At 51.9% G+C, this 12259-nt stretch overlaps 1 protein-coding gene and 1 long non-coding RNA gene across 2 annotated transcripts in view; both read right to left on the bottom strand.

Annotated features, from left to right (window-relative positions):
• Positions 1 to 4783, bottom strand: part of FKBP9 (FKBP prolyl isomerase 9) — a 44701-nt gene extending 39918 nt beyond the window's left edge. Inside the window, exon 1 of the mRNA XM_062178406.1 lies at positions 4542 to 4783. Within this exon, the coding sequence (XP_062034390.1) occupies positions 4542 to 4768 (227 nt within the window). The 5' untranslated portion in view covers positions 4769 to 4783. The remainder of the gene's footprint in view (positions 1 to 4541) is intronic.
• A 213-nt stretch (positions 4784 to 4996) lies between these two features.
• On the bottom strand, positions 4997 to 11492 carry LOC133749887 (uncharacterized). The gene is made up of 3 exons (XR_009864626.1): positions 11393 to 11492; positions 8380 to 8413; positions 4997 to 5371 (listed from the first exon to the last, which is right to left on the bottom strand). It is a non-coding gene; the product is annotated as an uncharacterized LOC133749887 (long non-coding RNA).
• Positions 11493 to 12259: the final 767 nt, after the last annotated feature.

Genomic DNA, 12259 nt, shown 5'->3' with positions numbered 1-12259 from the left:
CTGAGCCTCAATTTCTTCATCTGTAATGAGGAAACTTCCTATCTTGTGAAGCTAAATGAATCCTCTGGAGAGTGAATGAATTCTTACACGTGAGGGCATGAGGCAAGAACTACAGGTGACCTCAATGTGAGAGAAGTGTGTGTTTCTGTTCCTACTACACTTCACGTGGTGTTGAAATTGCTGGGGCTATAGGCGGCAGGGACAGGGAGGGGACACACTAGGCCAGGAAAAGTCTCTGTTTTGCAGGGCTGGCACTGTATCAGTATTTGATGAGCCAATGATAGGGCCTCTGGACTCTTTCCACTGTCCTACACTGCCTCACAGTGGCTGCCAGTCTCAGAGACTAGCTCATTCTAGTGGGAATTATTAATTACCATCAGCTGAAGCAAGAATCGTCCCTACTTTCTTCTTTCAAGATTTTATTTATTTGGGAGGTAGAGTTACAGAGAGAAAGGTCTTCTCCATCCACTGGTTCATTCCTCAAATGGCCACAACGATACAAGCCAGGCCAATCCTAAACCAGGAGCCAGGAGCTTCTTCTACGTCTCCCACGCAGGTGCAGGGGTCTAAGGACTTGGGCCATCTTCTGCTGCTTCCCCAGGCCATAGCAGAGAGATGGTCAGAAGTGGAACAGGGGCTGGCGCTGGGGCATAGCAGGTAAAGTCGCTGCCTGCAGTGCCAGCATCCCATATGGGTACAGATTCGAGTCCCAGCTGCTCCACTTCCAATCCAACTCTCTGCTATGGCCTGGGAAAGCAGCATTAGATGGCCCAAGCCCTTGGGCCCCTGCACCCGCATGGGAGACCTGGAAGAAGCTCCTGGCTCCTGGCTTCGGATCGGCACAGCTCCAGCCATTGCAGTCAATCAGGGAGAGAACCAGCAGATGGAAGACCTCTCTCTCTCTCTCTACCTCTCCTTCTCTCTGTGTAACACTTTCAAATTATTAGATAAATATTAAAAAAAAAAAAAAAAAGTAGAACAGCCAGGACACAAACCAGCACCCATATGGGATGCTGGTGCCACAGGCAGTATCTTACCCTATTACGCCACAGTAATTTGCTTCCAATTAAGGAAGCAAATAAAAGATGTACAAATGGCCAATAAACACATGAGAAGGTGTTCAACATTACCCATTAGGGAAATCTAGATCAAAACCACAGTGACTCATCACCCTTCACCATTGGGTTGACTATACTATAATCAAAACCACAGATCGGGCAGGCAGTTGGCCTATAGGATGCCTGCACCCCCTACTGGGATACCTGGTTCCATGCCCAGCTCCAGTGCCTGAGTCCAGCTTCCCAGCAATGCAGACCCTGGGAGGCAGTGGTGATGGCTCAAGGGATTGGGTCCTGCCACCCATGTGGGAGAACTGGATTGTGTTTCTAGTTTATAGCTTCAATCCAGCCCAGCCCCAGCCATTGTAGGCATTAGGGACTAGCACACAAGAGTGTACACACTCTCTTTAAACAAATAAATAACAAAAACAACAGACAATTACAAATGTTGATGAGAACGTGGAGACCAGGAACCCTCATATACTGCTAGCGGGAATGTAAAATGGTGCAGCCATTGCAGACAACAGTTTAGCAGCTCTTCAAAGAATTAAGTTGCCAGGGGCCAACGCCGTGGCTCACTTGGTTAATCCTCCGCCTGTAGTGCAGGCATCCCATGTGGGCACTGGGTTCTAGTCCCGGTTGCCACTCTTCCAGTCCAGCTCTCTGCTGTGGCCCGGAAGGGCAGTGGAGGATGGCCCAAGTCCTTGGGCCCCTGTACCTGAATGGGAGACCAGGAGAAAGCACCTGGCTCCAGGCTTTGGATCTGCGTAGCTCCGGCCATGGCAGCCATTTGGGGGGTGAACCAACGGAAGGAAGACCTTTCTCTCTGTCTCTCTCTCACTAACTCTGTCAAATTTTAAAAAAAAAAAAAAAAAAAAAAAAAAACTTTAAAAAAAAAAGGAATTAGGCCGGCGCTGCGGCTCAATAGGCTAATCCTCTGCCTGTGGCGCCGGCACACCAGGTTCTAGTCCCAGTTGGGGTGCCGGATTCTGTCCCGATTGCCCCTGTTCCAGGCCAGCTCTCTACTGTGGCCCGGGAGTGCAGTGGAGGATGGCCCAAGTCCTTGGGCCCTGCACCTGCATGGGAGACCAGGAGAAGCACCTGGCTCCTGGCTTCAGGTCAGCATGGTACGCCGGCTGGGGCGGCCATTGGAGGGTGAACCAACAGTAAAGGAAGACCTTCCTCTCTGTCTCTCTCTCTCACTGTCCACTCTGCCTGTCAAAAAAAAAAAAGAAAGAAAGAAAAAAAAATTAAGTTGCCAGACAGCCCAGCAGCTTCACTCCTAGGTATATACCCAAAGAAGTAAAACACATGTCCACCCAAAACCCTGTACTTGAGTGTTCGCAACATTATTCATAATGGCAAAAATGTGTAACAGAGGACAGGTGTTGTGGTATAGCATTTTGAGCTGACACTTGGAGCACCTGCATTCCATATCAGAGTTCTGGTTTGAGTCTCAGCTACTTTGCTTCCAATCCAACTTCTTACTGGTGCACCTGGGAAGGTAATGGATGATGTTTTTAGGTCCCTGCCACCCATGTGAGAGACCAGGATGGAGTTCCTGGCTCCTGGATTTGGCCTGGCCAAACCCTAGCTATTGTAGGCATTTGGGAAGTGAACCAGCAGGTGGAAGACGTGTCTCTCCCTCTCTCTGTCACACTGCCTTTTAAATAAATAAATAAATGTAATATTTTTAAAAAGGTGCAAATAGGGACCACAGGGGCCAACATTGTAGCACAACAGGTAAAGCTGCTGCCTGCGATGCCAGCATCCCATATGAGTGCCAGTTTGAGTCCCAGCTGCTCCATTTTCAACCCAGCTTCCTGCAAATGTGCCAGGGAAAGCAGCAGAAGACGGTCCAAGTGCTTGGGTCCCTGCACCCACATGGGAGACTCAGAAGAAGCACCGGGCTCCTGGCTTCAGCCTGGCCCAGCCCAAGATGTTGTGGCCATTTGGGAACCAGTGGATGAAAGACCACTCCTCCCTTGCTCTTTAACTCTGCCTTTCAAATAAAATAAATCTTAAAAAACACTTTTTTAAAAAGTGTAAATAATCTAAATGTCCATCAACTAATGAAGAGATAAATAAAATGTCGTATAAATCCATACAATGGGGATTATACATGCAGTATGGAAAGAAGGAAGTGCTGAAACACGCTACAGGATGGCTGAACCTCGAAAACAGTATGCGAAGTGGAAGAAAACAGACACAAAGCACCCACAGTGTATGATTTCATTTGTACAAAAGATGCACAACAAGCAAAGACATAAAGTGGATCGGTGGTTGCCAGGGGCTGGAAAGGAGGGAGGCAGTGCGCGGGGAGTGACTACTAATAGGTTCAGTGTTTCCAGGAGCGGCAAAAAAATGTTCTGGAATTGAAAAGTTGTGATGTTTGCACAACTCCATAAATATACTAAAAGCACTGGATTATACATTCTAAATGGGCAAATTCAGGGTGGGCATTTGGCCTAGTGGTCCACATGCTGGTTGGGACACCCATGTCCTACAACAGGGTGCCTGGGTTCAACTCCCAGATCCTGCTCTAACTTCAGTTTCCAGATAACAGACACCTTGGGAGGCATTGGTGCTGGCTCAAGGAACTGGGTTTGCTCTTGGCTTTGTACTCCCAGCCACTGATTTCAGGAGTGAACCAGTGGGTGGATCACTCTTTCTCGCTGTCAATCAATAAAAATAAGTGGGCTAACGGTATCATACCTGAATTAAATCTCATTAAAGCTGCTCACACAGAGGTAGCAACAAAAACCAGGGTACGAATGCCCGTGTCTAAGCCCTTGCCTGTGTCACACGGCACCAATGCGGCCTAGCTGTGGTGTAGTCACTCCTTGTCTGGGACAGGCCTGTGCCTGGCGCCCCTGGCAGATGCGCACTCTGTTCTGAGTCACTAGGAGAAGTGCTTGCGCTCGCAGGCCTTGGGATGAGAGCAGCCTGGAGCTGGAGGACGAGAGGCCTGTGCGCCCCAAGGCCAGGCTGCAGAGGTGGGCAGCAGTGTGAGGTCCCGCCCGGGCCTGGTGCACCGCCCGCCCCGCAGAGGTCGAGGGACAGCCGGCACGCGAGGGCAGGGGGAGTGACGCGCACCACTCGCCTGCGTGTCAATCGGACTGCCCCGTTAACGAGGGACACTCGGCCTCCGCCCGCGGCCTCGGTTACCGCCTGGGCAATGGCGGGTGGGACAACCACGCCTCGCACACCGTATCCGCCCAAACCGTAGCGGCCGCCCTCTGGGCTGCGGCATCCCCGCCTTTACGGCGCCGGCCGAGGTACCCAAGGGACCGGCCGGAAGGGGCCGGCAGGGGAGGCGGCGGCGGACTTGGACATCGCCCCCGACCCGGGTCTGTCCGAGGGGCCATTTTACCCAGAGCGGGGCCCCGGCGCGGCCGGGGGCGAGGGCGGCGCAGGGTCCCGGGCGGGCGCGAGGGGCGGGGCGAGGGGAGGTCCGCCGGGAGGGGAAGGCCCGCGCGGTACCTGGAGTCGAACTTCTGGCCGTCGGGGAAGGTGCCCACGTAGTGGTAGCGCACGAAGTCGCCGCTGCGCACGGTGCGCGGGCACTCGTCGGGCACGAAGCGCCGCTCGATGTGCAGCTCGGCGTCGGAGCCCAGGCCTGCCACCGGCGCCGCCTGCCCGGTCACCCAGAGCAGCAGCAGGAGCAGCGGCGGCGGCGGCGGCCGCCAGCTCGGGGCCCCAAACGCCATCGGCACGGCGAGGCGAGGCGAGGCGGCGGCGGACCTCGGGCGGCGCGGGTCGAGCCTGGGCGCGCTGCGGCTTTGCAAACGTGGAGAAGTCTCGGGCCCTCCCCGGGCCGCTGGGCCTCCCCTCCGCTCCGCGCTCGCCCGCCCCCGGCGAGGGGGTGGGGCCGGGGGTGGGGCCGGCGGCGCTCGGGGCCCCTCGGCCCCTCCGGAGCTGGGGCCGCGGGAGGCTCCTACGTGGCCGCGGATCCCGCTTCCCTCTGCTGTTTGCGGGACGGAGGGAGACTTTGGGTTACAAGGGTGGAGTCTCCGTGGAAAGACACTGAAGCCATCTTTCAGGACAGAGAAAGGGGGAGGCCTGGGTACCCCCCCCCCCGAGCGTTGTGCAGTGAGAGCCCCAGGCCACGGGCGGGCGCAGCGTCCACGTCCCGAGTGCGTGGCCGTGCCGCCCAGGACCCCGTAACACAGCCACGAGGAATTCATCAGCGTACACGCAGTCTTGGCTCAGCATTGGCTGTTGGAGTTTATGAAAAATGTGGAGTCATAAAAGCAGCTCGCCAACACTTTCCCAGCTCAGTTTGGAAACAAACATCATCCTGACGCCCAAACCTGGTAAAAACAGCAAGGAAAGGAAAAAAACAAAAGGCCAACCAATTTATAAATGCAAAATTACTTGTACTAAATGAAACGTGCACACATTGAACCCAAAACGTATTGAAGGACTAATACACCATTACCCGGACTACCTTCTGCAAGTTACCCAACGAAGGACCTGTGTAAGATGAAGATGAAACCAGTAGATGATTATGGATCTGCTTGTTGGGTTCCAGGAATCTAGTGAGAAACCACGCATAGCACTCAAGAAATGGTCACTGTTCCTACTAGAGCTTATTCTGATTGTCTTAAGGCTGTCTTTTATGTATTTGAAAGGCAGAGAGACAGAGGGAGAGAGACCTTCCATTCCTCGGCTCTCTCCCCAAATGGCCCCAAAGCGGGAGGCCCTGCCAAGCTGAAGCCAGAAGCCTGGAGCTCTGTCGGGGTCCAAGCACGTGGGCCATCTTCTGGTGCCTCCCCTAGCACATGAGCATGGACCTGGATTGGAAGTGGAGCAGCAGGGACTGGAGCCAGGGCTCCGATCCGGGATGCAGGGTGGAGACACCACTTAACTTGCTGTGCCACATCAGGGGCCCCTACAGCTTATTCTAAAAATGGAAATCCTATTAACATAAAGATAGGACAGAGAAGTAAAAAAACTTTTAAAATCATGCATCTATAGATCGAAAAGGAGTTAGATAAAAATTTTCAACATCTATCTCTAGTTTTAAAAACAAGCAGTGATTCTAAGAGCCAGGGAATATCTGTATCGCTAGTCTTCTTTCCGTTTCCCCATCAACGGATTACACAAGCCTTCCTGGCAGTCACCCGGACACCTGCTCCCTCGCCTGCCATCTCTAACCCATCACCAAGTCCTCTCACTTTTACATCCTAAACCGCCGTTCATTCCCTCACTCTCCCCCGCTCCGATCCAGGCCTCCTGGTCTCTTGCTTGAATTATAGCAATAAACTCCGCCCTGACCCAGCTCAGAGACTCCTGTTTTAGCACACAAACCAAAACAGAACTGAATGCAGAAATCACATTATTAAATTACAGAGGAAAATGTACAGGTAAATTTATCATCTTCAGGTGCTGTCTTTCAAAGTATGATTCCATGAGGAAGAAAAATATTAACAAATCTATGTCATTAAATCCCTGTGATGGGAAAAAAAAAAAAAGCCATGGGGCCTGCATTGTGGCATAACGGATTAAGGTGCTGCCAGCAATGCTGCATTCTCACATGAGTGCCAGTTCGGGTCCTGTCTGCTCCACTTTCCATCCAGCTCCCTGCTAATGGACCTGGGAAGGCAGCAGAAGAAGGCCCAAGTCTTTGGGCCTCTGCACCCACATGGGAGACCCAGATGAAGTTTCTGGCTCCTGGCTTTGGCCTGACCCAGCCCTGACCGTTATGGCTATTTGGGGAGTGAATCAGCAGATGGAAGATTCTCTTTCTCTCTCTCTCTCTCTCTCTCTCCCCCCGTCCCCCTGTCCCTACTCTCTCTAACTCTGCCTTTCAAAAAGATAAAATAAATCTTTTTTTTTTTTTTTTGACAGGCAGAGTGGACAGTGAGAGAGAGAGAGACAGAGAAAAAGGTCTTCCTTTGCCGTTGGTTCACCCTCCAATGGCCGCTGCGGCCGGCGCATCGCACTGATCCCAAGGCAGGAGCCAGGTGCTTCTCCTGGTCTCCCATGGGGTGCAGGGCCCAAGCACTTGGGCCATCCTCCACTGTACTCCTGGGCCATAGCAGAGAGCTGGCCTGGAAGAGGAGCAACCGGGACAGAATCCGGCGCCCCGACCGGGGCTAGAACCCGGTGTGCCAGCGTCGCAAGGCGGAGGATTAGCCTGTTGAGCCACGGTGCCGGCCTGATAAAATAAATCTTATAAAAAAAAAAAAAAAAGGAAATAGATCCACAAGTGTTAAAAAGGGAAATGATATACTCTGTAAAACATTAATAAGTAAATGACAAGTGTATAAGCATAAGATCAATATCCCATTTGTTTAGGTTTTATTTTCTCTTTTTTAAAAAAAGATTTGTTAATTTGTTTAAAAGGCAGCATGACAGAGAGAGGAGAGACAGAATCTTCTGTTTGCTGGTTCATTCCCAAATGGCTGCAACTCCATCCTGGTCTCCCACATGGATGGCAGGGGCCCAAGCACTTGGATCATCTTCTGCTGCTTTCCCAGGCATATTAACAGGGAGCAGAGAGGGACAGCCTGGAATCCAATTGGCACTCTGATACACAATGGCATCACTGCAGGCAGAGGCTTAATCTGCTATGACGCAGTGCTGGCCCCTTGTTTAGGTTTTGGAACATGGCCTTGGGGCAGGTGTGTAGCCAGGGTTAACTTGCTGTTTGGGACCCCCTGCATCCCATATTGGAGCGCCTGGTTTTAGTCCCGGCTAAACTCAGCTTCCTGCTAATGCATACCCTGTGAAGCAGCAGATGATGGCTCAAGTACCTGGACACACGCCACTCATGTGAGAGACCCGGATAGAGTTCCTGGCTTTGGCCTGACCCAGCCCCAGCCCCAGCCCCAGCCACTGCAGCCATCTGGGGAAGGAACCAGTGGATGGAGGATGTCCCTCTCTTCACTCTGCCTGTCAAAAAAATAAATAATCTTTAAAAAAACAAAATTCTGGAGAATCTCTTGCGAACACTGTTGCAAAAATCTTTAACAAATACTAGCAAAAACAAATTCAACAGCATATTCAGGATCATACACCGTGACTAAATAAGATTTATTCCTAGAACGCAAGGGTGTTTCAACAAATGCAAATCAATAACTGTGATATACCGCATTAACACAATGAAGGAAAAAAATCCACATGATCATTTCAATAGATGCAGAAAAAGTATCTGAAAAAAACCTAACATTCTCTCATGATAAAAACAGTCAACAAGTCAGGAATAGAAAGAAACTACCTCAAAACAATAAAATGAAAAATCCACACCTAACATCATACTCAGTGGTGAAAGAAACTTTTCCTCTATGATCCCAAATAAGACAAAGATGCTTACCTTTGCCACCTCTATTCCAAGTATCCTGGAAGTTCTAGCCAGAACAATTAAGAAAAGGAAATAAAAATATCTAAGTTGAAAGAGTAGAAGTGAAGTTTTCTTTTTGCAACTATGACATTGTAGGTACAAAACTCTACAGATTCCACACACACACACACACACACACAAAAACTGGCAGGATGGATTAATGAATCTAACAAAGTTGTAGCATATACAATCCTCATAAAAAGTGCTGCATTTCTGTACTTTAACAATAAACAATATGAAAAAAGAAACTACAAAACCAATTCTATTTACAATAGCATGTAAAACAATACAATGCTTAGCAGTAATCTTAGCCAAGGAAGCAAAAGACTTCACAAAGAGAACTATAAAACATTGTGGAAAGAAGCTAAAGAAGACATAAATAAGTGGGAAAACATCTGTGTTTATGAATTACAAGACTTAACATTGTCAAGATGTCAGTATTACCCAAAGTGATCTACAGATTCAGTACACTTCCTGTTAAAATCCCAGTGATGTGGAACAGGTGTCTGGTCTGGTAGTTAAGATCCCATATCAGGATGCCTGGGTTCAGTGCCCAGCCCCTGGCTCCAGCGTTCTGCGAATGTGATCCCTGAGAAGGGGTGGTGATAGCCCAAGGTAATTGGCTTCCTGCCACCCATGTGAGAGACTTGGATTGAGTTCCTGGCTTCCAGTTTCATCAACCCAGCTGTTGTGGGTATTTGGGGAATGAACCAGTAGATGGGAATGTTCTCTCTCTTTCTCTCTGAAATAAATAACTTTTTTAAATCCCAATGACAACTTTTTGCACAAATAGAAAATTCCAGGGCCGGCGCTGAGGCGTAGTGGTAAAGCTGCCACCTGCAGTGCCGGCATCCCATGTGGGTGATGGTTCAAGACCTGGCTATTCCACTTCTGATCCAGCTCTCTGCTATGGCCTGGGAAAGCAGCATTTGATGGCCCAAGTCCTTGGGCCCCTGCACCCGCGTGGGAGACCAGGAGGAGGCTCCTGGCTCTTAGCTTTGGATCGGCGCAGCTCTGGCCGTTGTGGCCAATTAGGGAGTGGACCAATGGATGGAAAACTCTCTCTCTCTCTGCCTCTCCTTGTCTCTCTGTGTAACTTTGACTTTCAAATAAATAAATAAAAATCTTTTAAAAAAAAAAGTCCCTCCGGGCCGGCGCCGCAGCTCAATAGGCTAATCCTCCGCCTTGCGGCTCCGGGACACCAGGTTCTAGTCCCAATCGGGGCGCCGAATTCTGTCCCGGTTGCCCCTCTTCCAGGCCAGCTCTCTGCTATGGCCCGGGGGTGCAGTGGAGGATGGCCCAGGTCCTTGGGCCCTGCACCCACATGGGAGACCAGGAGAAGCACCTTGCTCCTGGCTTTGGATCAGCACAGTGCGCCGGCCACAGCAGCCATTGGAGGGTGAACCAATGGTAAAAAGGAAGACCTTTCTCTCTGTCTCTTCTCTCTCTCACTGTCCACTCTGCCTGTTCAAAAAAAAAAAAAAAAAAAGTCCCTCCTTTAAGTTGATGGTATCTTTTTTTTTTTTTTTTTTTTGACAGGCAGAGTTAGACAGAGAGAGACAGAGAGAAAGGTCTTCCTTTTTCCGCTGGTTCACCCCCAAGTGGCCGCTATGGCCAGCGTGTTGCGGTGAGCGCTGCCAGGAGCCAGGCGCTTCCTCCTGGTCTCCCATGCGGGTGCAGGGCCCAAGGACCTGGGCCATCCTCCACTGCACTCCCAGGCCACAGCAGAGAGCTGGACTGGAAGAGCAGCAACCGGGACAGAATCCAGCGCCCTGACCGGGACTAGAACCCGGGGTGCCGGCGCCACAGGCGAAGGATCAGCCTAGTGAGCCATAGCACTGGCCAGTTGATGGTATCTTAAGGGATACAAACAGCCAAAAACAATCTTAAAAAAGAGCAAAGCTAGAAATAGCACAGTATCTGATTTAAAAACTCACTACAGATCTCCAGCCATCGAGACAGTATGGCAATGATGTAAACAGAGACGTTAGACCAATGGAATAGAATAAAGAGCTCCGCAATAGATGTTTGTGACCAGAATGCCAGGGCATACCTTTCAAGGCATTTCCAGGCTGCTTGTTGGCCCAGGAAATTTCCAGTGATGACTGGACTGGTTCTTGCACCAATTTTCTCTCAGGGAATCCTGGCTTCCTCGTTCTGGGACACAGCAGTGGAACTTAGATACCTCTTCATAGCTGTTGTGTGTCCCTTTGCATTTTTCTATGATAAATTTAAAACAGCTCCTCTTGCGTATTAACCATAGTGAATGCCACTTTCTTTAAAATAAAGATGTATTTATGTATTTGAAAGGCAGAGTTACAGAGAGAGGGGAGACCAGCAATCTTCCATTTGCTGGTTCACTCCCCAAACAGCCACAACAGCCAGGGCTGGGCCAGGCCTAAGCCAGGAGCCAGGAGTTTCATTGGGGCTCCCACATGGCTGCAGGGGCCCAGGAACTGGGCTATTTTCTGCTGCTTTCCCAGGAGCGTTGGGAGGAAGCCGGATGGGAAGTGGAGCAGCCGGGTACTCAAACCAGTGTCCATATGGGATGCAGGCAGTGGCCTGACCCTCTAGGGCACAGCCAGAACACTGGGCCCTGAATGCCACATGTGAGGCAAACATTTCCCGAGTTGTTTGTCCTTCCTTTGCGGATTACTGCATTATGCCAGAGTTCAACAGCGACCATAATTCCACGTCACAGATAAATTTTCAGAATGCATCTTAATTAAGCTCCTGACACCTTTTTACCCTGCCCCCCCCCCCCCCCCGCCTTCACCGTTCCGCCCTCGGGGTCCTGCCACTCACTTCTCTGGGCCACCTCCCTCTCTGTGTATAAAATAAGGATAGTATCCGCCCTGACGTTCTGGAAGATTGAATTAGTTCTTACTGGGAGAATGGCTCAGTGGTGACGCACACGTGCTCACTGTAGGTTCGCTTTTCATCTCAGATCCCCCCCCCCCCCCAAACCTCGGAGAACACAACATACCCTATGTGTGAACCTCGGGTCCCATGCTCTGGAAAACGGAAGCTTGCACTGGCAGGGTCTGGCCTCCTTCCTCACGGAGGCGACTCTGGTCCCTGAGGCCTGGTCCCGCGCCCTGAGAAGCCGTCCGGCTCCCCCGAGGCCGCCGCCAGGGGGCACCCGCGGGCCTGGCGGCGGGGCCCGGCCGCGGGGAGGCGGCCACAGCGGCGACAGCGGCGCCCGCAGGGGCGGGATGCGGAGTTCCGGCGGGAAATGCAGCGGCGCCGGGAGCAGAAGCGGCGGCCGCACGACTCGCAGCAGCTGCAGCAGCCCAAGCCCCCAGAGTCCCTGTGAGTCCCCCGCCGGGGACCACGGGGCCTGGGCCCGGCTGCCCACCTGGATCCCGGGCCCGGCGACTGGTGCGGGGCGTCTCGGGCCTTGGGCTTGGAGTCCTTCCTGGGCCGGAGGTCCTGGCCAGGGCCTGGAGAGGCCAGCGCAGGCCGTACCCTCCGGGGCGCCTCCGGACAAAGGCGAGTATGGGGGCGACGGCTTGGAGTCCTGGCGCTGCTACTTGGGCGTTGGGCCCGTGGCTGTGAGGAGCTGAGTGTTCTTGGGCGCTCCTCAGTGTTTGGGGGCCGAGTAAGTTCACCTGGGCACTTCACACATGAAGCCAGGAGCCTGGAACCCCTTCCAGGTCTCTCAGATGGGTGTCAGGGATCCGCACACTTGAGCCATCTTATGCTGCCTTCTCTGGCGCGTTGTCGGGAAGCTGGATCTGAACCCGGGTAGCCGGGACTCAAAACTGTTGCTCCCATTTGGGATGCTGGCCTTGCAGGGCGTGGCTTAACCTGTGGTTCCATAAATTTCTTTGTTCCTGCATTTTGGAGATAG

This window comes from Lepus europaeus, chromosome 20, assembly GCF_033115175.1.
Source record: "Lepus europaeus isolate LE1 chromosome 20, mLepTim1.pri, whole genome shotgun sequence".
NCBI lineage: Eukaryota > Metazoa > Chordata > Mammalia > Lagomorpha > Leporidae > Lepus > Lepus europaeus.
This window is presented reverse-complemented; position numbering and strand designations above follow the sequence as displayed.